At 60.0% G+C, this 25232-nt stretch overlaps 1 protein-coding gene across 4 annotated transcripts; it reads left to right on the forward strand.

Annotated features, from left to right (window-relative positions):
* The first annotated feature begins 629 nt into the window (after positions 1-629).
* On the forward strand, positions 630-23631 carry TTC38 (tetratricopeptide repeat domain 38). 4 transcript variants are annotated; one of them, XM_027968215.2, is made up of 14 exons: positions 630-694; positions 1665-1742; positions 3445-3526; positions 4967-5138; positions 6106-6279; positions 7670-7745; positions 10928-11047; positions 13724-13783; positions 14662-14700; positions 16566-16647; positions 18846-19011; positions 20049-20208; positions 20420-20493; positions 22773-23631. In XM_027968215.2, exons 1-14 carry the CDS (start codon positions 662-664, stop codon positions 22864-22866), a joined length of 1410 nt encoding a protein of 469 aa, XP_027824016.1. In that variant the 5' UTR covers positions 630-661; the 3' UTR covers positions 22867-23631. The 4 variants fall into 4 exon arrangements, with proteins under 4 accessions (XP_027824016.1, XP_042103820.1, XP_042103818.1 ...); XM_042247886.1 differs by having other exon boundaries at positions 20110-20208; positions 22773-22822; XM_042247884.1 differs by lacking the exon at positions 20420-20493.
* The last annotated feature ends 1601 nt before the right edge of the window (positions 23632-25232 follow it).

Below are 25232 nucleotides of genomic sequence, written 5' to 3' on the forward strand. Positions count from 1 at the left end.
CACCTTCTTTTTGGTCTCAAAGACACTTTCCCTCCCGGCCGCTTACAACCTCTATCCTGGAGAGGGTGCAGGGCAAGCTAAACTTCAGGTCAAAATGACCTCTGTGAATGCGCATTTCGACGATTGGGACCCCTTTCTCCACGCCCCCCCCCACGCCCCCACCCGCCAGCGTTTCAAAGGGACCGCTGCCCCAGGGCTCCTCTGCCTCCCAGGGCACTGCAGTCCCCTCTCAGAGGGTTCCCATGGAGAGGGACTCCCTCATCCAACTCCCCCTCCCACGCCCGCACTCAGCCCCTGCCGCCCCTGGCTCCTGTCTGACGGGGTAGGCGGGGGCTCGCACCAAAGCTGCCAGCCTGGGGAGGGCAACCCTCCGGGCGGGGCGGGTCTGTCTAAGCAAGTAGTGGGCGGGGCCTTCCCCGTCCCGCCCCCAGCCCCGTCCCGCCCCCAGCCCCGTCCCGCCCCCAGCCCCGTCCCGCCCCCAGCCCCGTCCCGCCCCCAGCCCCGTCCCGCCCCCAGCCCCGTCCCGCCCCCAGCCCCGTCCCGCCCCCAGCCCCGTCCCGCCCCCAGCCCCGTCCCGCCCCCAGCCCCGTCCCGGAGGCTCGACACCCCGCCCCCACGCGGAAGGTCGCGGAGCCCGCACCGCGGACGCGGAACCCGCACCATGGCCGCCACCACGCCGCTTCGCGACTGCCAGGTACCGGAGGCCGCCCTCGGCCCCGCATCCCCAGGGTGGCCCCGCGACACGGGGGCTGGTAGGACTAGAGCTTCCTGGGGTGCGGTGGTGGCAGGGCCCCCCCCCCCGACAGCCCCGCAGGCGTCCCGGGCCCACGGAAGGCGCCAGAGGATACTCCCGTGCGCCCCACCACCGAGAGATCTGTGGCAGGAGGCCCGGCCCCTCGGAGACCCCAGATCCTATTAAACAGTGTAGCCCAGCAACCCCGCAGTCCCAGGGAGGGGAGGCCGGGCACTGAAAGGTGTTGTCTAGGGCCCGCTGCGGAGGGGAGCCGAGGAGGAGGAGGAGGAGCGAGGGGACCTGCCCCCACTGTCACTTGGAGGGGCTGCCGGCTGTGCTCCGGGAGTAGGGGGAGCGACCTGTGCCCCTGGCAGGATGCCTGGGCTGCCAATACAGTGCAGAGTTTTGAGATCTGGAGGTGTTCCCTAATGTCTGACTGAAAAGTGGAATGAGAGGGATCGCTTTGGTGGTTGGCACCCTGCAGGCCAGGGAGAAGGACCAGCCCCTGGTTTTGGACTCCAACTCTAGCCCCTCCTTTGCTGGGGCACACCCCCCTGCAGCCTGATGTGTGCCTCCCCCTTGCTGAGCGTGGGAGCCCTGGGGGACACATCCCAGTCACCCAGGTATCCTCCAGAGCCCCACTTCACAGAGGGGCCAAAGGTCAGAGGGAGGGAGGAGCTTGCCTGAGGGCAGTTGGCTGCTCAGAAGTCCCTGGCAGTTACTTAGGAATGGCCCCACCCAGGATTCAGCTCTCTTTGAACTGCACCATCTATGAAATCTGAGAGTCCGCACCTGCCCCACAAGGATGGGGCTTCTCCAGGCCTATACCTGCAGAGTGCAGGCATCAGCACCTTCGGGGTTTGGGGGTGGAGGCTCATGTGTGCTCCTTGGGAAGGCTACAAGGAATAAGACCGCTTCTTGATGTGTACAGGCGTGGAAGGATGCCCGGCTGCCGCTCTCAACCCCAAGCAACGAGGCCTGCAGACTGTTTGATGCCACCCTGACCCAGGTATGCCTGCAGAGGGAAGGGGCAGTTCTGTCTGTAAAGATCCAAGAGGAGGTTTCTTAAACTGGTGAATGATTTTTATGTTCATGAGATATATGTTTGGTGTGTCTTAGAGCCGCATTTATTTGCACCACGAGGACATGATGCCTCCACACGGGCACAGTGATCTCTAGCTTCCATCTGCATAGCTTGCTTAAGGTTACAGCCAAACTGCCGTCCATGTCGAACTGTCCAAGTAGAGCTGGTCAGTGGTGACCGCATACAGGCATGGCACTGGAAGCTTTCAAAGCTGTTACAGTATTCTTTCTGTTTTATGTTTTGGGCTTGAGCCACCTGACATGTGGGATCCTAGCTCCCCCAGCAGGGATGGAACTGGAAATGCACCCCCTGCGTTGGAAGCGCACAGACTTTCAACCCCGTGAACTGCCAGGAACATCCCACAGAGTTTTAAAAACTAGGTTAATGCCTAGTTTTTCCTGGTGGTCTGGTGGCTACAGCTTCATACTCCCAATGCTGGGCGGGGTTCCCTCCCTGGTCAGAGATCCTGCGTGCTGCCACTGAGCTCCAGTGCTGCTGTAAGAAAGATCGGGGATCTCGAGTGCCACAGCTAAGACCCAGTGCAGCCAAATCAGTAAGGAGGCGTTAAAACAGAGAGATTGGAGACAAATTGTCAGGAGCGATGATGAGATGAAATTAGGATGAAAGTGAAAGCCGCTCAGTCGTGTCCAACTCTCTTTGAGACCCCAATCAATTGAGTCCAATTCTTTGGACTATATAGTCCATGGAATTCTCCAGGCCACAATACTGGAGTGAGTAGCCTTTCCTTTCTCCAGAAGATTTTCCTAGCCCAGGGATCAAACCCAGGTCTCTCAGATTGCAGGCGGGTTCTTTACCAGCTGAGCCACACAAGGGATGCCCACGAATACTGGAGTGGGTAACCTATCCCTTCTCCAGTGGATCTTCCTGACCCAGGAATCAAACCCGGGTCTCCTGCATTGCAGCCGAAACACCAGGGAAATTAGGACACGTTTGATCTTTTAGCTTGTACGCCTCTTCCTCTTTTCTCTTTTAATATATTTTTAAATTTAGTTTTGGCTGCACTGGGTCTTCACTGCTGCTCAGACTTTCCTCTAGTTGCGGCTAGCGGGGGCTTCTCGTTGCAGTGGCTCCTTTTGTGGCAGAGTCTGGCCTCTGGAGCACAGAGCACAGGCTCAGTAATCGTGGCACATGGGCTTAGCTGCTCCACGGCCTTTGGACCGTGGACCGGGGGTCGAACCCGTGCCCCCTGCATCGGCAGGAGGATTCTCACCCCTGAGCCACCTGGGAAGCCCTTCCTAACTTTCTGTATTGGATGTTTACTGTGGTTCTTTTTTTAAAAGAATAAATAGAAGTACCCAAATGTCCAGTGCCCTCTTGAGGCTGAGGAGGCTGACACTGTGGGCAGGTCACCTGTCAGGAAGGATTTTCCTTTAGATGCGTCATTTTGGGACACAGAGGCCTCACTAGCCCTCGAAAATGTGCTTTGAGTTACGTGTATTAAGTCTCTTCATCTGAGATGCACCCAGTTACATTTTCTTTGAGTTGAGGTCCAGAAAATACTCAGTGTTCTAGAAAGAAAGAAAGAAAAAAGGTTTCCATACATGCCTTCATTTACATGAACTGAAAGCTCCCTTGGGACAGCTTTGTTTCACCTTTTAAATTTCAGTACGTAAAATGGACCAACGACCAGGGCCTTGGTGGCCTTGAGGGCTGCCTGTCAAAGCTCAAAGCAGCAGATCCGACCTTCGGTGAGTGATGCTTCCCCTGGGTTGAGGGCCGTGTTTCATGAGTCCAGCCCCTTACTGGTTCTCTGAGTACAGACCTCAGCTGGGCCACAGAGGGCAGGCCTGTGGTATTGACCAGGTTAGGAGGAAGGGACGATCACAGTCACCACTGTGCTTGGAATAACAGCTGCTCCCATAAAGATGCCAGTTTCTATAGAAGGTTTCTTTCAAATGTTTCCCTTAATGGTACAGTAATTCTGCAAGGAAGACTCTGATCCCATTTCTCAGATGAGGAAACTGAGATTCAGGCAGAGTAAGAAATACACCCAAATCTACCCAACTGGTAGCTGGGGATCTGGGATCAGACACGGCTGTCTCAATCCAAAGCCTGGAACCCCCTGAAACACAAGAAGTGGCCACTGCAGCCTCTCTGCACACTAGTGAGGCCTCCCCCTAGTGACGCCCTGCCCTAGAGAGGCTGGGGCAAGGGAGACTGACCTGGGGACAGGGGCTTGGTCACAGGCAAGCCATGTGCATGGCAAGCATGGGGGTCAGCCCAGTGCATTCCAGAACCCCAGCAGGGTAGCCCCAGCCTGGGTAAGGTTCTGGGCTGGGGGAAGGGCTGAGGAGGGGAGGGCAGCAGGACTCCCCCTTTCACCCCCGCCACCCTCCGCCATGGCCAGGTCCCGCTGAGGGCAAGGGGCGCAGAACAGGGGATGAAGGAAGCTGTCGGGGAGCTAGCCTCTGGGCGTGGGCTCAGGCTCTCTGAGCAGACGCTGGTCCCAGGTCAGACGCGGGGGCCAGCTGTGGCCCCCGCACTCGGGTTGGGTCCTAGGTCCCGGACCCGGGCTAGGGGCTGGAGTTTGAAATACCAGTCGACATCCTTCCGCTGTCAGGGTGGGGGCTGGCAGGCCCAGCTGGGACCCGGGGACCTGCGCACCTGCCAGCAAGGCTGCTGCGAGGGCCGCAAGGCACTGCCACCCCCCCACCAGTCTTTCTCAGCCTCCAAGTTCTCAGCGCAGGAAGGCAGCCAAGACAGGGTCGTGGCTTCTGTGCTCTGGGGGCCAGCTCCCCGACAGCATCTACTGGGGGTCCCTAGGAGGCTCTGTGCTGGTGGCGGGGATAGTAGCAGCTGATGAAGGAAGTGGAGGGGCTCCCGAAGCACCCCGGGGCAGCCCCTGACCAGCTCACCTGGTGGGGGCAGGTAGAGGTGACCCACACACTTGTGCTCCCTGGAGTGCCCTGGCTGGAAAAGTGTTCGGGGGGGCGGGTGCAGGATGTGTTAGGATTGCTGCACCTCCACGTGCATGGTGAGGATCCGAGCTTTGCACTGTGGGTGGGGACATAGCCTAAGGCCACCTGACTTGCCCCTCCTGGGACGTGGGGTGTTTATTTCACCTGCGGGGCCTGCCTGGGCTGGGCAGGACCGTCGGAATCACCAGCTCTTTTCCCCCTTTTCGCCAGCCATGGGCCACGCCATCGCTAATGGCCTCGTGCTGATTGGCACCGGAAGCTCCGTGAGGCTGGACAAAGAGCTGGATGCGGCCGTGAAGACGATGGTGGAGATTTCCAAAACCCAGCCCCTGACCCACCGGGAGCAGCTGCACGTGTCTGCAGTAGAGACCTTTGCCAAGGGGTGAGGGGCCTCCCTGGGCCAGGGGCTGGCGCTCCGGGGCCACTCTCGCAGGCCAGCGCCACAGGCTGCCCCAGCGCTGTGCAGAAGGGGCTGAGGGGTGATGCCCACCCTGCCTCCCATGCTTGTCTGATTGAGAACCGCACCTTGTCTGCCGCTGTATCCTCAGCTGACTGAGGACACGGTTGGTTCAGATTCCTAGTCTGACATTCAAAGCAGCTTATTTGGTTTCATTGAATAGGTTGGTTATTATTTTCGTTACAAAAATAATTGCCACAGTCCATGGGGTCACAAAGAGTCAGACATGACTTAGCGACTGGATGACAACATCAGAAATAATAGGGTCACAGTAAAGAAATAGATAAAAGAGAGAGGAAGACCCTTGCCCTTAGACTCCTGGTCCTAACACACCAGGTGAGCATCTGTCCATTGCCCCCTGCCCCCGGGGTTCCCACCTGTCCCCCTGTGTGTCCTGTGCCCCCAGGACAGCCCGTGTGTCTGTTCGTGCGGGGGAGGTGCCCGCAGACCTGGATGCCTGGAGCTGACAGTATAGGCGTTCTGAAGCAGTGACGTCCCGGTCTTCCTGGTGTTGCTTCTCTTCAGTTGCTAAGTCATGTCTGACTCTGACCCCATGGACTGCAGTACCCCAGGCTCCCCTGTCCTTCACTGTCTCCCTGGAGAATCAGTGTGAATGTCAGCGCAGGGCTGGAATTCCACGTCTCAGACTGGGTACACAGTCTCAGGTGAATTGGCAACTTGTGAAACCAGTTTTTTTTTTTGCTTGAATTAGAAAGTAAAACCTCCCAGTGGCTTTTGCATTTTCTGAGCCACAAGCTGACACAGAAGCAAGAGTGCCTGTGTATTTTAAGCAGCTCAGTGCGAGCTGTAACGCTGGCAGGAGGGAAGCCCCTTCCACTCGCCGTGGGTGAACTGATTTCGGGGCTGCTGAGACACTTCTCTTGGCTTCCAGGAACTTCCCGAAAGCCTGTGAGCTGTGGGAGCAGATTCTCCAGGAGCACCCGACAGACATGCTGGCTCTGAAGTTTTCCCACGATGCCTACTTTTACCTGGGCTACCAGGAGCAGATGCGAGATTCTGTGGCTCGAGTTTATCCCTTCTGGACGCCTGACGTCCCCCTGAGCAGGTTGGTGCCCGCGAGGAGTCACATCATTCCTGTCTCAGCCTCTCTCCTCTGCCCTGAAACTCATGAGACTGCTGTTGCTATTTCCTGTTTCTCCGAAGTGAAAAGGTGGGAGTTCCCTGGTGGTCCAGGGGTCAGGCCTCTGTGCCTGGGTTGGACCCCTGGTCAGGGAACTACGGTTTTGCCACAAGTCTCGGCCAGAAAACAAAAAAGTGAAAAGGCTTCGGGTCCTCATTTGATCTTTATCCCATCCTGGGAATGAAGTAATACCATCATGTATCAGTCAGCACAAAGTAGTTTTTGCTGCAGTAACAAACATCCTCTAGCTCTTTTGCTCCACTTCTTATTACAAGAAAGGCAGGCTTCTCCCTCCTGATACATGTCCGTCAGAGGCGGGCAGAGGCTCTGGGCCCATGCCATTGTTTCCCTCTGGGATCCCAGCTGGTGAAGCCACTACTCTCTGGACACACCAGCTGCTAAGAGGAAAGAGAGCTCTCCTGGGGGACTTGCAATGACATCAGTGCTCAGAGTGAAGTGCTCTGAGTTGCTGGCCAGATCCAATCACCCCCCCAGGAGGCCAGGAAGCACAGCGCCACCACGGGCTGGAAGGAGAGGGAGGCGTGGGCTACCTGTGAGCAGGCCGAGGGACGTCCACACGGGCGCGCCTCCACTGCGCCTGCGTCACAGGATTGTTGTGAAGGGCAAGTGGGTTAAGAGACTGAAGGGCTGTGTTAGGGTTCTCCAGAAAACAGAACCAACAGGATGTGTGTTTGCTGTTATTTGGCCACTGAGTTTTGTGTCCGACCCCAAGGACTTAGCCCGCCAGGCTCCTCTGTCCATGGAATTCTCCAGGAAAGAATACTAGAGTGGGTGGCCATTTCCTCCTCCCGGAGATCTTCCTGACCCAGGGATCCAACCCAAGTCTCCTACATTGGCAGGCCGATTCTTTACCACTGAGCCACGAGGGAAACCCAGGATATGTATAGCTATAGCTATGTTATTTACACACACAGAGGGGGAGAGAGAGGGCGGAGGAGGGAGGGAGGTGTATTTATTTTACGGAATTGGCTCCGATGACTGTGGGGACTGGCAAGTCTGAAACCATTCCAGTCTCTGCCTTCGTCTCCACCTGACTGTCTGTCCTCTGTGTGTGTCTCCGTGTGTCTTCTGCATCCAAAACCTCCCTCTCCTTTCTCTTATAAGGACACCAGTCATTAGGTTTAGGGCCCACCCTCATCCAGGATGACCTCATCTTAACTTGATCTGATAATGAGCTGCAAAGATTCGAACTCCATGTAGGGCATATGTCCAGACACAACCCTGTACCTGCCGTGTCATGGATGGAATGGTTCCCATCCATTTTTAACAAATGATCATTTTTGTTTGTTTCCAGCTACGTGAAAGGCATCTATTCTTTTGGACTGATGGAAACCAACCTCTATGATCGGGCAGAAAAGCTCGCCAAAGAGGTAGGCGGGCCCTTCCCGAGGTGCGGGAGCTCTGAGTTGTGTCGGGGCGCAGAGCAGGCCAGGCTCGGCCCCCCACTCTGCACCCCATTTCCTGCTGGGAGGGCTTGTATTAACAGGGAGGGCGGCTCCCTCTGGCCACCTGTGCCCCCCGGGTCTGCAGAGCTACCTTGCACAGGTGGGGAAGGCCCGTGAGGCTCCGTCTGCCCCTCCCGCTCTGGGCTGCATGGCGTGGCGGCTCTGTGCACCCCCGGTTCCATGTCTCCAGGGACCCCCCTGTGTGTTCTGGACCCAGACTGCGTAGGTGCGAAGCGGGTGTCAGCGTTGCTTCCCCCACCTGGAACCGCAGGTTTCTAAGCGTCGCTGATAGCACCAAGCCCCCGGGAGGGGACCCTTAGGTGCTGAGTGAGGCTTGTCGCCAAAAATCCACTGAACTCTCAAGTTAGGAAGGAAAGAAAGGGAATTTCACTCGAGCCAAACTGAGGATTGTAAACTGGGAAGCAGACAGTTCTGAGCACTGTTTGCCTGTTAGAACCTGAAGGTACAGTCGCCTACTTCTGTGAGACAAAGGACCGAACATCAAAATGACATCCGGATATTTTCCCTAAAGACCACCAAGGACACACAGTCTGGATAAGCATGAACAAAGTGAGCAGCAAGTCACCATGCCCCGCTGCAGAGCTGCGAAAGGGCAGTGTTCTCTGAAGAACTTACGCTGCTAGCGTCAGAAGAGAGGAAAGACTCCGTCTCTAGGGCCGAGCAGGCGCTCCCTTCTTTGAGGAGCTCTGGTCAGTGTGTGATGCAGGCGTGTGCTGCACAGGGAGCCAGGGAGGAGCCCGAACAAGCACAGAGAGGACCTCATGCTTAATTTTCCTTGTCCTGCCTTAAAATGCGAGTTTTATCTCCTCAGGCTGCTTCGGGTGGGCCCTGACCTGGCCCTGGGGCCTGCTGGCCAGGCCTTCTCTTGTGTACCACGTCCACCAGAGGGAGCCGCAGCCAAGGGCACAGAGCTGGGTGGGCTGCCAAGTGCTTCCTGCAGGCCTGGCCCCTCCCTCTGTGCTGGGGCTCATTGGCTGGCCGCTACCCTGGACGCACCCTGGACAGCCTGGCTTGCAGGCCCCAGGGCCTCGGCTTCTCTGACTCAGAGGGCCCTCCTCCAGCGCATCCCCTCCCAGGAGTAGAGACTGAGGCCCAGGGAGGGACCACCATGTACCCGGGAGTGAAGGCCGCTCCTGGGCCTGGCTCAGGGTGGCCCTCACTTGGATGTGCCCAGTCCATCTGCTGGATGCATGCCATGAGGCATTGAGCCCTTCATCACTCAGAGGAGGGCAGCCGGGCTCTGGGAGGCCAAGGCCAAGGCCGCCCAGCACACAGACGGCAGCGCCAGGCTCCCCCAGGCTGCCTGAGCACCATCCGTGCTGCCTGGACAGACCTGCTGCCCAGCTCCCAGCAGGGCTCTTCCCCCAGACGTTGCCCTGGAGGGCTCCCAGCACCCTCCCCGTCCCCAGGGGGCAGCGGTGCCCTCCTGGGGCCACAGGGCACATGCGTCTCTGCAGACCTCTGGGCTCACAAATAGAGGCGGGACTTGACAGGAGGTGACAGGGTCTGTGATGCAGTCCCGAGTCAGGGCTTTGAGGGGGGGGACTTCATGGTACTCTTGGCTCTGTGCTGGGGGACCAGGTGTCACCTCCCAGGGGGCCAGCTGCAGGAAGGTTCCCTGGACACCTTGGCATTGGGCCTTCCTGCTGGGCGCCATCTGTGTGGGCACCTGTGGGTGGCAGGATGGTTCAGGAAGTCAGAGGGCGGCCAAAAGGTGAAGGGTCACAACCACAGGAGCAGGAAGGGGTGATGTGGGGGGACCCCTTCCCTCCCTTCACACTTGTTCTCCTACGGGCGCCCACACGTGGACCCCAGCACCAGACCCCTACAGACAGGTACTGGGCAAGGCCAGGCTTCTCGGAAACTGAGAGTAAGCGCCACAGGCCCCTCTGGGATCGGGAGAGGCTTCATGATGATGACACCCGGGCCTCGTCTGCAGGCTGAACCCCCAGGGCAGAAAGAGCAAAGGGCGGCCGTGGGGAAGGGGAGCGGCAGGCCTGGGCTGGCTGATAGACCAAGGCTTAGGGCAGAGGCAGGCGGGCCGGGTGCTGGGGGCAAAGTCTGGGGACAGCAGGGCCAGGCCGCCCTGACGGACTCTGCCCCAGGAAGCTGTGGGGGAAACAGGTCAGCGGGGAGGGCGGCCACGATCCCTGCAGGGGGTGAGAGCAGCCCCTGCCCTGAGCCCCGGCCCCGCGCTGCACCCCCGGGGTCTCCTGCAGCGTCCCGGTCCTGTGGGGCGCCCCAGGCCCCCGGCGTCCCTGCAGGCGGGCCCCTTCTCTGTCCCCACTCGGACCAGACGGGCCGGTGCAGTGGGGCTTCACGCTGCCTGCTGCAGCGCAGACCACCTGGCAGGGGCCAGGCCAGGGGCAGAGGTGAAAGGCACGGGGGAACCAAGGTGGCAGGGCCGGGGGGGCCCGTGGTCGGGTCGGGGGGGCCTGGGCCCGTGTGGTGGTCCCCAGCGTCGCGGGAAAGCTTGGCTGACTGCCCCGTGCCGGGTCCAGTAGGCGCTCAGTAGCCTCCGTTGCTCCGCCGTGCTGTCACCGGCGACTCCGCCGGTCCTGTGAGTGGCTGTCGCTGTTACTAGCAGTATCAGAATGAGCCTGGAAAGCCACACGTGTGGTCCTCGCGTGTGTGCGGTCCTCGCGTGTGTACTGTCGGGAGGGGCAGCTGAGAGCCCCCGGAGTCCATACACACTCAGGGGCCACTGGCCTCCACGGCAGCCCTGAGAGGAAGGTGGAGAACGCGCTGGGCGGCGTGTTGCGCGTGACTCAGCTGTGTACCGGAGGCTTGGGGTGAAGGGCCTGGATAAGCCCTGCGTTGGAAAGACCCCACTGCCGCCCCACTGTGCGGCTCTGGGCAAGTCATTCAGCCTCCCTGAGCCTTAGTTTCCTCATCTGTGAAATGGGCACTGACACCCTCGTTGGCAGCATCCAGTGTTTGGTTCACGGGCTGGTCTTTGGGGTCGTTACTTTGAGGCAGAGCCCAGGCCCCTGGTGCCCCTGCGCTTGGGACGCCTCGTCACCAGGTGGCCTGACTCACACCTCATCTTGCCTTGTCCTCCCCCCTCCCCCTCCTCACCCACGCAGGCTTTATCCATTAACCCGACGGATGCATGGTCGGTGCACACCGTTGCGCATATTCACGAGATGAAAGCGGAGGTCCAGGAAGGACTGGAGTTCATGCAGCACTCAGAAGCCCACTGGAAGGTATGGTTCTTGTCCATCCACCTGCCTGGAAAATTCTATCTGTCCTAAGTTAAGCTGAGGATTAACAGATAGGGTTACTGGGTGCAGCTTAGTTTTGGGGAAACTTATGTTCCGCTTGGAAGCATTCCTAGCAAACCACAGGGTCCCCTGGGAGCCACATGGCTCCCCAACACCTGCCAGCAATTTGCAGGTAATTCTAGAACTGGTTGTGGCCTGAGGCACTTGGCTGTAGAAGAAAAATTACTGGGTGAACAAGAACCGAGGTTTCCTAGGTGGCTCAGCAGTAAAGAATCCTTCTACAATGCAGGAGACTCAGGTTCGATCCCTGGGTCAGGAAGATCCCCCCTTGGAGAAGGAAATGGCAACCCACTCCTGTATCCCTGCCTGGAGAATCCCATGGACAGAGGAGCCTGGCGGGCTACAGTCCACGGGGTCGCAAAGTGTCGAACACGCCTGAGCGACTAAACAACGGCAGCAAACAAGAGCCTGGCACTGGTGAGAACCACGAAGGCTCTGAGCTGCCTCCTGCGCCACTGGCTAGAGGGCTGGACACGGACCCCAGAGCCACAGAGTGTCCTCAGGGAGCAGCTGGTGCAGCCAGGGGCCGACGGGGTGGATGAGGGCCCAGCGACTGTCTGCAGGGCTGGCATGCGGGGATCAGGTCCCTGGTGGGGCAGCGGCACCCATGCCGTCCAGACCCCTCAAGCCCTGCCAGGCCCTTCCTGGGGCCTGACCGCCCTGGGGCCTCCCTGTGCCCGCCTGCGCCCAGCTGTGGTGGCCCTCCATCCTCACCCGTGCCTCTTGTCCTCGGGTCTGTCCCTGGCACACACCCGGGCTACCTGTCCAGGGGTGGTCTGCTGCCCTGCCCTTCTCTGGGCCCCGGTGGGCACCCAGCAGCGGGTGGTCAGCGACTGAGCAAACGCAGGCGAGACCAGGAACCCGGCAGGGAGCGGGGGCTGGCTCGGCCACCTTGGTGCCCCACAGCGGCTCCCTGGCCGAGGAGGGCCAGTGAGAAGTCATTGACAAGAAGGCAGCGTCCCGGCCTCTGCAGAAGGGGTATTAGGTGGAGCAGGCGAGCAGGTGCAAGGTCAACTTGGAGAACTGTGAAGGCATTAGGTTCAGACTCATGTCTTTCTAAGGATCCCCAGACCCTGGGCCTGACCTCGGCCCTGGGTGGGGAGTGGGGGGCACAGTGTGGGTCAGGCCCTGGACCTCAGACTCTCCTGGCAGGACTGACCCTGCATGGAGGGGGCGCCTGGGCGTCCATGCCCTCCGAGGGGGAGGCTGGGGAGGCCTGGCCAAGGCCAGGTCAGTTGTATTCATTCCATCTACTTCCTGCCCCAGACTCTGGATTTCCTGGGCCTGGGTGCTTGAGGCCTGGCCTCTCCCCAGGGCAAGAGCCCAGTCCCTCTGAGCCTCAGTTTCCTCATCTGAAAACCTGCTGTTGCCACTGCCGTGAGGCCCTTGGCCCCAAAGGAGCACCCTTGGACGCTGGTCTGACTAACACGAGGCAGCCCTTGATGGCTGGGCTCATCTGGCAGGCGCTGGGCCCTGACGCCTGTGCATGGCCCCCGCGGTGGCTCCTGGTGGCCTCCAGCCCGGCTGCACGGCCCAGGGGCAGATGGCGGGGCCTGCGGCTCCCCTTCCCGTCCTCCAGTGTCTGCCCCCGACCCTTGGCTGCCGGCACTGAGCTCAGTTCTTCAGGCTCCAGTCAGTGTCCCAGGCTTTACCTCATCCCAGGGACCCCACTGAGAGTCCTGTCTAGGCATCTCTGTCTTCAAAAGGCCCGTCAAGTGGAGCCAGCAGCTCCCAGCATGACCACAGCATGACAGGGACACTCTTGGGGGTATGGAAATCCAGAGGAAGCATCCTACCCAATTGAGCTTGAGGGGGAAGCAGTCAGAGAAGGCTTCCTGGTGGAGGCAGCCTATGAGATGAATGTCGAAGGGTGAGTAGGAGTTTGTAGACAAAGGACGGAGGTGTAGGATCACTGTAAACAGAAGCTCGTAGTGGCCTGTGATGGAGGGGAGCTGGGAGGGTTGAATCCTTAGACATAGGTGCCAGGTAGACGTGGGCAGTGGAGGAGGCAGGAGGTGTCCAAGCAGAGAAGCAAGTGTCTGCCGCAGCCCTGTAGGCTGGCGTTCGTGGTGGGGCCCTAAGCAGAGCAGCCGCAGCCGTCCAGGTGTCGCCCCTGCCTCTTATCCCGTGGGCTGTGCCAGGGCCTGTGGAGGTCCGGCCCTGGGCACAGCTGTCCGTCAGGCTTTACTGGGACACCCTGCCTGTTGGGCACAGTCGGCCTCTGTAGCCATTTGGATGGACTTCCTCGTTTTCTCCACACCACACCTCAGGAAGGCGAGGCTTGGGGAGCCAAGTGGCCCCCTCTGGGTGGCTCTGGTTCTCCTGTCTCCTTGTCCTGGGGCTAAGATGCCAGCCTACCATAGCTTCAGCCCCCTCGGTAAATTCAGGCACACCGCTTGCCGAGGCTCAGGGCCGAAGGAATGGACAGGCATGGACTTGCCAGCCAGGGCAGCCGAGGCAGGGGCTGGGAATTGTTTCCTGCACCCAAAGCTGCGGGGCTCTGCGTTGACACGGACAGCAGCTGCTTACCCCGTACCGCCTCCCCGCCGCCCGACCCTGGGCTGTCAGATGTTTCTCACTCTCCTGTTCTCTCCCCAGGGCTCTGACATGCTTGCTTGTCATAATTACTGGCACTGGGCCTTATATCTGATCGAGAAGGTAAGATGGCCGGCTGTCTTACCCTGCAGAGGTGGGGGGCCTTGCATCTGAGTAGGGTCTCACCCTCCAGGGAAGAGAGGCTCCCCCTCGTGCTGCTGTTCGTGCCCTGCCGAGCAGGGCCGTGTCTTTGTGCGTTTCAGCGGTGTTCTCGTGCGGTCGGGCCCTCACGTTTTCAAACAGCTTTTCAGGTTTGAACTCCTTCAGGTATTTCCCACCATCCTGCACTCAGAAATCCTGTACACACGTGTGCCCTTTGTGGCGACAAGGCAGCTCCAGTGTGAACTGCTCCAAGGCAGCCCCTGGAGTGAGCTTCCAGGCCCGCACCCCACGGTTGAGCCCGAACGAGCCATGGGACCCTCACAGTGCTTCACCTCAGTGGGGGCGCAGATGTGGGGCCATGCTTGACCCCAGCGACCCCACCACTGGGTCCCATTATAAGGGCTCTTCTTACAGTTTGTCGTAGAGAAAACCTAGAAGCTCCCTAAATGTCCAAAGAGAAATGCTTGGAAGGTGAGGACCCTGTAAGGATATGCAGAGTGCAGCAATACAGCGTCCTCGAGAACGCAGTGACCCCGGCTGAATGGGCCGTGAGGGAAAGACAGAGGAAGAAACCGTCCTGGAAGGAATAGATGAGAGAGCTCACAGCCGCTCGACAAGCGCCTCATGCGAAAAACGATGCTTGCGCGGAAAGGGCTGCCCTAGCAGCAGCTGCCTGGGGAAGGAAGGGCTGGGGCGGGGTGGGTTCCTCTCCTCCCATCCCAAGACCCACCAAGCTGTGGGCAGGCAGGCCGGGGCCTTTGTCGAGGCGTTTTCAGTTCGTGTCTCAGCATCTCATCTCACCTCCTCCCCGTGTTAATCCTGGAACTTCATTTTTCCAGGGCGAATACGAGGCTGCGTTGACCATTTACGATGACCATGTAAGTCCACGCTTGCACTCGATTCAGTTTATCGCGTCGATTTACCTTCAGTCTCGAATAGCTCCCTGATCCAGTCCGTGTTGCCCCAGACAGACCCACAGCCGGAGCTGAAGCCCAGCTCTCGTGCAGGACCTCACAGCGTTGATTCTCTCCAAGGGCGGTGTTGAAACCCAGGACGGGATTTGACTCTGCTCACCTGGGGGCGTTTGGAGATTGCTTTCCCAGGTGGCTCGGTGGCAAAGAGCCCGCCTGCCAATGCAGGAGATGCAAGAGGTGCGGGTTCGATCCCTGGGGTGGGAAGATCCCCTGGAGGAGGAGATGCCGACCCACTCCAGTGTTCCTGCCTAGAAAATTTCACGGACAGAGGAGCCTGGCAGGCTACAGTCCGATGGGCTGCAGAGAGTCAAACATGAAGGAATTCGCATGCACGCACACACACACACACACACACACACACACACACACACACCCCATCTCTGAAACCTCAGGCTTCCTTCTAGTCATTTAGAGTGCCTTTATTTGGTGAAAACATCGATCTGCCTGAAATGTTTTTGGCCGTGCTGCGTCGCTTGTGGGATCTCAGTTCTCTGGCCAGGGATTGAGCCTGGGACATGGCAGTGCAAGCGTGAATCCTCACCGCTAGACCATTAGGGAACTGCCAGGAGTTTTTTGTTTTATTGTAGTAAAATATACGCTGGGGCTTCCCAGGTGGTGCTAATGATAAAGAATCTGCCTGCCAATGCAGGAGACGCAGGTTTGATCTCTGGGTCGGGAAGATCCCGTGGAGAAGGAAATGACAACCACTCCAGTATTCTTGCCTAGAGAGTCCCACGGACAGAGGAGTCTGGTGGGCTGCAATCCATGGGGTCGCAGAGTCGGACACCACTGAGCACTAGATAAAGCGTATGTACCGTATTTTACCACGGTAACCAGTGTAAGTGAACGGTCACTGTGGCAACCAGTTTGTGTGTACGGTTACCGTGGTGACCGCTTTACTGGTGCGGTTGCCATGGTAAGCAGTGGCGACCAGTACCTTCACCCTGCAGTGCAGCCTTCGCCGCTGTCCATTCTTGCAACTTTTTTTATCTTTCCAAACTGAAAATCCCCACCTACTCAACCCTAACTATTCCCCCTCTCTCCAGGTCCTAAGTATATGTTTGAAAGTGAAAGTGTTAGTCACTCAGTCATGTCTGAGTCTTTGCGACCCCGTGGACTGTAGCCCACCAGGCTCCTCTGTCCATGGGATTCTCTAGGCAGGAATAATGGAGTGGGTTGCCATTCTCTTCTCCAGGGGGTCTTCCTGACCCAGGGATTGAACCCAAGTCTCCTCTATTAGCAGGCAGACTCTTTTGAGCCAAAGATGTGTGTTTAAAAGAAAAAAACGTAACTCAACTTCTGGGCACCCCACTGTCGGCTTAAGAACAGAGTCTGGGGCACAAACATGCTTGTGATTTGAGGATCTGAACCCTGGAGAAAAATGCTCTTACAGGAAACGCTATATAAGTTTCATCCTATTTAAGGCACTCCTCGTGGTAGGGAGTGAAGGGTGACGGGAGCTTGTGGGGTGGGGTGCAGACCCACCGGCGGAAGGTGGAGTTGTTATCAAGCCAGGCGGGGACACGAGGTGAGAGGTGGGCCAGGGCCCGATGCCCACTCCCCCAGATGCCAGCGCGCTGGGCTCTTTCCCAAGTCTGTCCAGTGTCCCTCGGGCACCCGGAGTGGCCCAGGCCCTGGAGCCGAATGGCCCTGAGGGGTGGGTGGAGGGGACGCTGGCGGTGGCTTCCGTGAGCTGAGGGCCTGGCCCCGACGGGCAGACTCAGGCGGTCCCTGCAGCCCCTCACCCCCCACCCGCCCTTGTCTTCCAGATCCTCCCCAGCCTGCGGGCCAGCGGGGCGATGCTGGACGTGGTGGACAGCTGCTCCATGCTGTACCGGCTGCAGATGGAAGGTAGCCCTGTCTGCTTCCTGGATCCTCCCCTCCCTGTGACGAGCGGGAGGTGCTGTGGCTGGGACCCAGGCCGGTGGGAGTGCCTGAGCGAGTTTCTCCAGGGCCTGCTCTCAGCCCCGGGACAGCGCAGCCCCAGGCCAGGGGCCAGGCCCCCGCTGCCGTTTCTCCTGGTTCCCACTGCCCCTCGGAGCGCAGGCCTCCAGCTCCAATCCTGGCGGGCCCCTGCTGTTCCCACAGCCTACCTACCCAGCTTGCAAGGCACAGGTGGCACCTGGCCACCCATCTCTGGGTGCCATCTCAGTTTCTCAATGCCCAGGGATTTCAGAGAGAAGCGTTTCTCAACAGTGTCACCCGATGCTTGGACGCGGCCGAGACAGGGTTGGTTGTACTCTTGGGGGCCACGGAGGGCTTCTGGCCGACCGCTGGGGGTACCAGATGGCTCTCCTCTCCCTCCCAGGTTCAGCAGAGCCAAACCCGTGCCCACTGTAGGGCCCGGGTCAGTGGGACAGAGTGGGGATGAGGCCATTATTAGAGTGTTCTGGGAAGGCTTCCTAGAGGAGGTGAGATGGAAGCCACAGAAGGGAGTGTAGGGTCTTGCCGAGGGGCCACGGGAAAGGGCATCATAGCAGGGAGTGGCCTATCCAGCACTCCAAGGACGGCAGCCAGGGGCCTGTTCCGGGGGCGAGCGAGCGGCATGGTCCGCGTGCTCAGATGGGGCGGAGGAGGCTGAGGGGCGGGCATGGAGGGTGATGAATGCTGCCTTTATCTGCCTCTTGGAGGGCCTGTGGGGCCGGGCTGAACCGGTTCCGTCCAGCAAGCGGGCTGAGCCGGGGGAGGCCAGGCTGGAGGCCGGGGCACCCTCGAGGGGGTAACTGGGCTGCGACACCAGATCCCGGCCAGTGGGGCCTGTGTCTCTGCTCAGCCAGAGCCCTCCAGAACTGGGTGGGGTGGGGAGGGCCCGGGGAAGCTGAGTCCTGTTGACCCCGACCCTGTGGACCCTTCGTCTGTGGAGGCCCAGTTCGGGCCTCAAGCCTGGGTCCCCCAAATTCCTGTGAGGAGGGGCTCAGAAGGGCCGGGCCCTGGTCTGGAGGCTGGGAGGCCCCATCGGGGTGCCGTGGGGCTGGGGAAGGAAGAGGAAGGCCACGCGCTTCCTCACTGCAGAGTGGAGCCTCCAGGCTGCCTCCAGTTGACGGGCAGAGACATGGAGGTCCAGGGCAACCACAGGGTCGTGCCTGGGGGGTACAGTCCACAGAGCGAGGGGGTGCCGCTCGCTCGCCCCCGGAACAGGCCCCTGGCTGCCATCCTTGGAGTGCTGGATAGGCCGCTCCCTGCTATGATGCCCTTTCCCGTGGCCCCTCGGCGAGGAGCAGGAGGGGGGATTGGGTAACTTGCAGGATCCATGAGGGACGGGAGGGGAGGTGGTGTGAGAGGGCAGAGCAGAAGGAACAGTCTCGAGCTGGAAATACAGACCCAAAGGGGTGCTTAGTCGCTCAGTCGTGCCCGATCCTGCGACAGCTCTTCGCAGCCCCATGGACTGCGGCCCGCCAGGCTCCTCTGTCCGTGGGGTTCTCCAGGCAAGAACACTGGAGTGGGTTGCTATGCTCTCCTTCAGGGGATCGTCCCAGCCTAGAAATCGAACCCAGGTCTCCCGCATTGCGAGCAGATTCTTGACCATCTGCGCCACCAGGGAAGCCCCAGAAGGAAGGCCCAAAGGAGGCTCGTTATGAATTCTGTCGGTTCTGACTGGCCCCCTGCCCTGTGTCAGGGGCCTTCCTAGTGAGAACCACGAGAGGAAGTTTTACAGTGGCTTGGCTTAGTCGCGTCTGACTCTTTGCAGCCCCGTGGACTGTACCCACCAGGCTCCCCTGTCCATGGGATTCTCCAGGCAGGAAGACTGGAATGGGTTGTCATTTCATTCTCCATTACAGTGGTTTGGGGTTTGTCAGAGGGGTCAGAGACTTCACTGAACACCCTTCCATAGCTTTTATTATTTTGATTGGGTTTCTACCTTACCCGTGTCTGCTGCTTTTATGATTAAACAAAGCTAATGTACGTAAGCCAGGCCCACAGGCCTAAGCCCGAAGCCAGATGCCACCTGCCAGCTTCGCGGGGCCTCCTCACGTGGAACCACCTGTGGGGGCCAGAGGCTCCTGCACTCAGCGCTCACACCAGGCCCGCCGGTGTCCCTGTGTCCCCAGGGGTCTCTGTGGGCGAGCGGTGGCAGGACGTCCTGTCTGTGACCCGGAAGCACAGCCAAGACCACGTCCTGCTCTTCAACGACGCACACTTCCTGATGGCGTCCCTGGGCGCAGGGGATGCCCAGACCACGCAGGAGCTGCTGGCCACCCTGCGGGACGTCAGCGAGTACGTGGAGGGCCTGGGGCGGGGGGTGGGGGCAGCGCGGCAGACTGCCTCTGCCTGCTGGGAGGCTGAGCGTGGCGGCCCCAGGTGAGCACAGCCACACAGATGCCCGTGGAGGGCCTCTCCCAGGGGTGCCCCTTAGACGTGCATCCTCCGAAGGCGTGCACCCCAGGTGTTCAGTCTCCCCCAGGTGTGCGTTCCCGTGGGGCGTGCCCTTCAAGGGTACAGTTGCTCCCCCCCGGGACACAGAGCAGTCTCTATCCTCTAGGCCTCAAGGTCAAGGTCAATGTCACGCCCAGGGGAGGCGGGGAGGCCCTGGAGCCAGAGGGACTGCCCCTTACTGGGTCTCAGCCCTCTGCTCTCAGCCTGTTTCCTCGGCTGGTGGGACAGGCTGGTTCAGGGGCAGTGACGTGGCGACATCCCCCACATCAATCACAGCGGGGCCAGAGAGTCTGGGGAGGCACGGTACAGGCCGCCAGGGATGTGGCCAGCCACCTCCCGACTGGAGGGCTACAGCTGGGGACCAGGAACCCTGGCGGTTTGTCCCGGCTGCCCAGGGGAGGGTGACACCCACGGCCACTTGCCCTGCTCCTCCTCTTGGGGCTTTGGCCATAGCTTAAGGCCCCCAGCCCTCATGACCCAGATCGGCCACCTCCTGAGGGCCCTGGGAAGATGAGGCCTGCCCCAGCTGTTCATTCAGTCCAGGGGCGGCACCAGCTCCAGTACCAGCCTTGACTTGCTTTCCCTGCAAGGTCGGCTCTACTACTCCCATTTTATAGATGAGCAAACTGAGGTCAGGCATCAGGACACCGGCCCGAGGCCACAGCGCCATTGAACTGAGTTGAGAGCCCTGTTCTCTCCCGTCCCTGGTGGCCTGTCCTCCGTCAAACCACCTGATCAAAGCCCCTACTGTGTGGGGTACGGAGCCAGGGACGCTGGGCTGAGGAGGAGGCCACCCTCTTAGGGACCTGAGTCAGATGGGAGGCCGATGCACTGTCACGGGGGCAGCCCAGGCTGAGGGCACCCTCTCGGGCCGGCAGGTCCCCGGGGGAGAACTGCCAGCACCTCCTGGCCCGCGACGTGGGGCTGCCCCTGTGCCAGGCCCTGGTGGAGGCCCAGAACGGGAGCCCTGACCGCGTGGTGGAGCTGCTTCTGCCCATCCGCTACCGGCTGGTCCAGATTGGAGGCAGCAATGCCCAGGTGAGCCCCAGCCTTGCGCGTGTCATGCAAGGGCCCTGGGGCCAGGAGACCCCGCAGTCCGCAGCCCCTGGGCGCCCGCGAGGTGGGGAGGTCCTTGCGGTTCATACCCCCGTGAGCTTGTCCCTGAGGACTGGCCGGCCTGCAGTGGGGAAGGGGGTCCCCACCCCTCGTCCTGCGTCATGGGGTCTCACGTGCCCAGTGCATCTTGCAGAGAGACGTCTTCAACCAGTTACTGATTCACGCGGCCTTGAACTGCTCATCCGGCCTCCACAAGCACGTGGCCCGGTGAGTTCCTCATTCTGGCCCAGAGCCCAGCCAAGAAGGACCCCGAGCACAGCCCCTCTCACTCGGGGGTCTCCCCCGGACTTCCAGGGGCCTAGAGGCTCCCACCTGGCTTGGCCCAAGGTGGTGCCTGTCTCTAAGCCTGCAAAGACACAAGGCCCCGAGGGTGCCTGGTTCTCCCCTCTGAGCATCTGCAACTCGACCAAAGGGGCTGAGGGCCCTGCCTTCAGCACCCCCGCCCTGCCCCCTCAGCGCACTCCTTGTCCTGGCCACGCTGAGCTTGTTACTCATGCAGGCCCCTGGGCCATCACACATGCCGCCCCTCTGCCTGGGACGTCCTTCCTTCTCCTGCACCCGCTGACGCCCACTGAGCTTTCAGGCCTCGGCTCACATTGTCCTGCCAAACTGTGCCAGGTGCCAGGGGGAGAGGTGGGCGGGTAGGCCCCAGCCAAGGCTGCCAGGAGCTTCCCTCTCCTGCAGGGAGTAAGTGGTTCATCCCACAAATGTGTGCGTAAACGCTGTGGGCGTGGGCACACTGCCCGGGACACTGTGATGGAGGGGCTGAGTGGATGGCGGCTCAGAGTGGGAGGGGGCCCCTGGAGGTGACATTCAGGGGGACTCCTGAGAGCAGCGGGTTTAACCGGCTCAGAGGTGATCTGCTCAGGAGGAGGGGTGTGGCTGGAGGGTTGGGGGTGTCGGGGTGGGGGCACCCCAGGAAGAAAGCTCTGGGAAGCCAGCCACTGCCTCCACCTCCGTGCTCCCACCCCCGGCTTCTCTCAGCCCCACTGGCCCCAGTGCCCTGGGGCTGAGATGAGACCCCCTCCTCGCCCAAGTCTCCTGGCCAGCTGGAGTGCCAAGGGGAAAGGGGAACCGGGGTGCCGGGTGGGCGGAAGGGGTGTCCTGAGGCCCTGTGAAGCTGGTGCTGCAAGTCCAGACTGCACAGGGGGCCCTTGCTGGACTCGAGAGGTCAGAGGTCCGGTGGAAGGGGCCAGGGCCCGGCTTCCTCAGTGGTGGTTCCAAACCGGGCAGTGCAGGTGTTGGTGGCGCTGATGAAACGGGCGTGGATGGTGTGTCCCACAAGTGTGGACAGACACGCAGGAAGTGGTGACAGCCTGTAGCACCCTGGACGCACGGCCCTCTCTGCCAGCCCCCCGCGGCCACGTGCAAAGCCATACACATTCCCTAGTGCTGGAGCTGCTTGGGGAGCTCCAGGCCTGGTGGCAGCTGGGAGGGAGGGTGGGGCCCTGTGGACAGAGAGACGGGCGAGGCCTTGAGCAGGGGAGCCGGGGTCAGCTGAGGGGCACGATGCGGTCCACTCTGGGGGTGCTGGGGAGCCCACTGCCAGCGGGGTGCCCTCCTGGCGTCCTCACGCTGCTCAGTCCCCCTCCCCTCCAAAGCAGAAAGCCTCGGCCCCCTGCCATGGTGTCCCCCGCCCCCGTGCCAGCCCCTTAACCCCACCCTTAGTGCAGAGGATCACTATGGCCAGTTGTTTGGGGGGGGGGGTCTTTGTCTTAAATTATCCTCCCTTGTTGAAAGCTGGAATGTCCCCCTCACTGTCCTTTTGGCCACTTGATTCCCCAGAACATTCTCAGGCATGTTGTTCAGTTGCTCAGTTGTGTCTGACTCTGCAACCCCGTGGACGGCAGCACGCCAGGCTTCCCTGTCTATCACCCACTCCCGGAGCTTGCTCAAACTCATGTCCATCGAGCTGGTGATGCCATCCAACCCTCTCATCCTCTGTCGTCCCCTTCTGCTCCTACCCCCAGTCTTTCCCAGCATCAGGGTCTTTTCCAGCATTCTCAGGCATGGTCCTCCCCCCGTCTCCACAGTTTCGCCCCACCCTCTGGTCCAGGCACTCCTTATGGCGAGGGGACAGGCCCCCAGTCCTGGGGCAGGTGAGGCCAGAGCGGTGTGCCCACCCTGAAACACTCTGCACTTGGGCATCACCGGGACACTGCCAGGGTGCTCTCCAATCACCGACGGCTTGGGCCAGCATGAAGACGCGGGGCAGGAGCCCAGGTTTTCTCAACCTCACAGCGCTGCCCACCTGCTGTCCGCTCCCCACCCCTGCCAAGGCCCTGTCTCCTGCCTCTGGGCCTTGGTCCCACCTGTCCCCTGGGCCGTGATGCCAGCCCCTCCCTCCACCACTGGGTGAGGGGGCGTCTTGCTTTCTGCCAGCTCAGCCCCAGCCCGTGCTGCTCGTGTCCTGCCTTGGGGTGGAGAGCCATCCATCCCCCAGCTTCTAGAAGGTTCCAGCACCGACCCTGTCTCTGTTTCCCCAGGAGCCTTCTGATGGAGCGAGATGCCTTAAAGCCCAACTCCCCCCTGACCGCCAGGCTCATCCGCAAGGCAGCCGCCGTCCACCGTCTGCAGTGAGCCGACTCGGCCGCCCCCGCCGCGGGGCCTCTGCGGCCCTCAGACCAGCTGCTACGTGGGCTTTGCAGGGTTACAAGTGGCTGGGGCCGGTTGGCCAGGCCCGTAAAGCAGGAGGCCCTGTAACCAGCAGCGTTACAGGAAGAGGGGCAGAAATCAATTTTCAGCATGGTTCCAAATCTTCTTCTAATCCTCGCTCAGGGCCACAGTGCGGTTTCAAGCAGAGCCTAGGTGGGGGCTGCTGTTCCACTTGCCTCGAAAACTGTTTTCGCAGGGGACCCTCCCTTACACCTCCCAGTTCAAGGGTTGGAAGGTGAGGGTGGGGTGGTGGTGGGCTCAGCTCAGGGAGGGGAATCTCCCATCCACCCCTACGGGAACCCCTCTCTCCACTCTAGGCCGCCCCTGGGATAAACCCCATCATTCTGCCTTCCTCTCTATATTCTGGAAAGGTTCTGTTGTTCCACCTTTTGGGTGAGGGTGCCCATGGTGGGGAGTGACTTGCCCAGGGTCCCAACTAGTGGGGGCCCTTGCCTCCTGGGAGACAGGGGCTCCCACCTCAGTGCCTGGGCCCTTAGCCCTTCTGCTGTGTCTGCAGAGACATCTGCAAGCTTCTCCTGGGGCTTTAGTGACACTGATTTGGGTTGATTTTCTCTTAATTCTAAACTGCACATTGTCAACGATGATTCTTAAAAAGTTTTTACTTCGCATGGGAATACAGTTGATTTATGATATTGTGTTAGTTTCAACAAAGTGATCCAGTTACACCTATACGCACGTCTGCTCCTTTTCAAGCTCTTTTTCCATTTAGGTGGTTATAGACGATGGAGTAGGGTTCCCTGTGCTCTTCAGTAGGTCCTCGTCGATTATTTTTGTCAACCTTGATTTTAATCACACGTATGCACACTCGTATCTGCTGTGCTTTCTGAGGTGTGAGGATTGAGTGTGGAGGCAGAAACCAAAGCCTTGTGACTTGGCTTTACCAAGATCTGAGCCAGTGTTGTAATTGCTGCCTCTGTCTCCCTCCCCACGGGGAACCCGGCCTTGACGTCCAACTCGGTGGTGCTGTGAGAGACAGTCTCAGCCCACTGGAGCTTCTCAGGTTCCTTCAGTGCAAACTGAGATTAGGGTAGGGACTCACAGGGCAGGGAGGGGGCAGGTCTTCCAGGAGGCAGCAGACACCTCTAAATCGACTGGACACATTTCCTGGGGTTAAAATACATTAGTTGATTGGCTCCTTTGCCTGACTGTTACTGGGTGGGCACCTCTGACCCTCCTCCATGTGCCAGGCCTGGGCTGGGTCCCGGGCAGACAGGCTTCTCTTTGAACATGGGGGTAGGTTAGGGCAGTGAGTCAAGAGCAGAGTCATTACAGTGGGATCTCAAGAGAGGTGCTGTCTGCCCCCAGGAGTTAGGGACACATCCCAAGGGGAGCCTGCCCTCCCATTCTGAGCTGTCCCTTCCTGCCAGTTCCCCTGCTCATACCCTATATGCCCTCCCCTCTCCTGGTTCCAAGCAAGATACAGCCTGGCCAGGGGAGCCAGAACCCTGGCCCCCCCCTCCAGGAAGGCCTCCGGCCTCCCACTGCAGGCCAGGGTCCCACAGTCCTTGCTATTGCACCTTTCTGCCCAGCTGTGCCCTCCCCATCAGGGACATCTGTGTCCCAGCATCACCCAGCACGGAACTCGCCCTGACTACCTGTCAGTGAACCCATGACTGGTGAACGAGCCCTTGAATGAGTGCATTACAAAATGAAGCAGAATCCTACTGGGGACAGGAAGAAAAGAATCGACAGTAGCTAGGCCATTGACAGAAGAGAGGAGGGGCCCACGAGAAGAGCTGGATGAAGGCAGAATTCAGTTAGCCGCAGTGAGTTATTAACAATTGGTGTGTTCACTGACCGAGTCTCACGTGCTGACATGATACAGGGGGAGGGGGATTGGGAGTGGGCGTTTGGGGACCCTGGCCCCCAGCAGACACCCCCAGGGCTGTGTGGATCTGACACCTGGGTGAATACCCCTTGAGTCTAGGACCCACTGGGCTCTTGCCACAGTGGCCCTGTGGTCATGAATCACGCGAACCCAGGCCTTGGGACCATGGGCTGAGCACACACACTAAGCCGGCCATTGTTTCAGGAGGCCCCGGCAGGCAGAGGGAAGCCTGGGGCCCCGGGCGAGTGGGCTCAATAAAGGCTCCTGTGGGAAGCTGAGCAAGACCCAGAGTGGCTGCTGGGGGACAGTTCGACCTAGTGCCCTCCTTCAAGCCCCTCTCTCCATGCACGCCTGCAGCCAGGGCTGCTCCTGGGCTTCCCAATTCCAGCCAATAAATTCTTTTTCTGAAGCCAACTTGAGGCTGGTCTTCTGTTACTTGCAA

This window comes from Ovis aries, chromosome 3 (genome assembly GCF_016772045.2).
Source record: "Ovis aries strain OAR_USU_Benz2616 breed Rambouillet chromosome 3, ARS-UI_Ramb_v3.0, whole genome shotgun sequence".
NCBI classification, from domain to species: domain Eukaryota; kingdom Metazoa; phylum Chordata; class Mammalia; order Artiodactyla; family Bovidae; genus Ovis; species Ovis aries.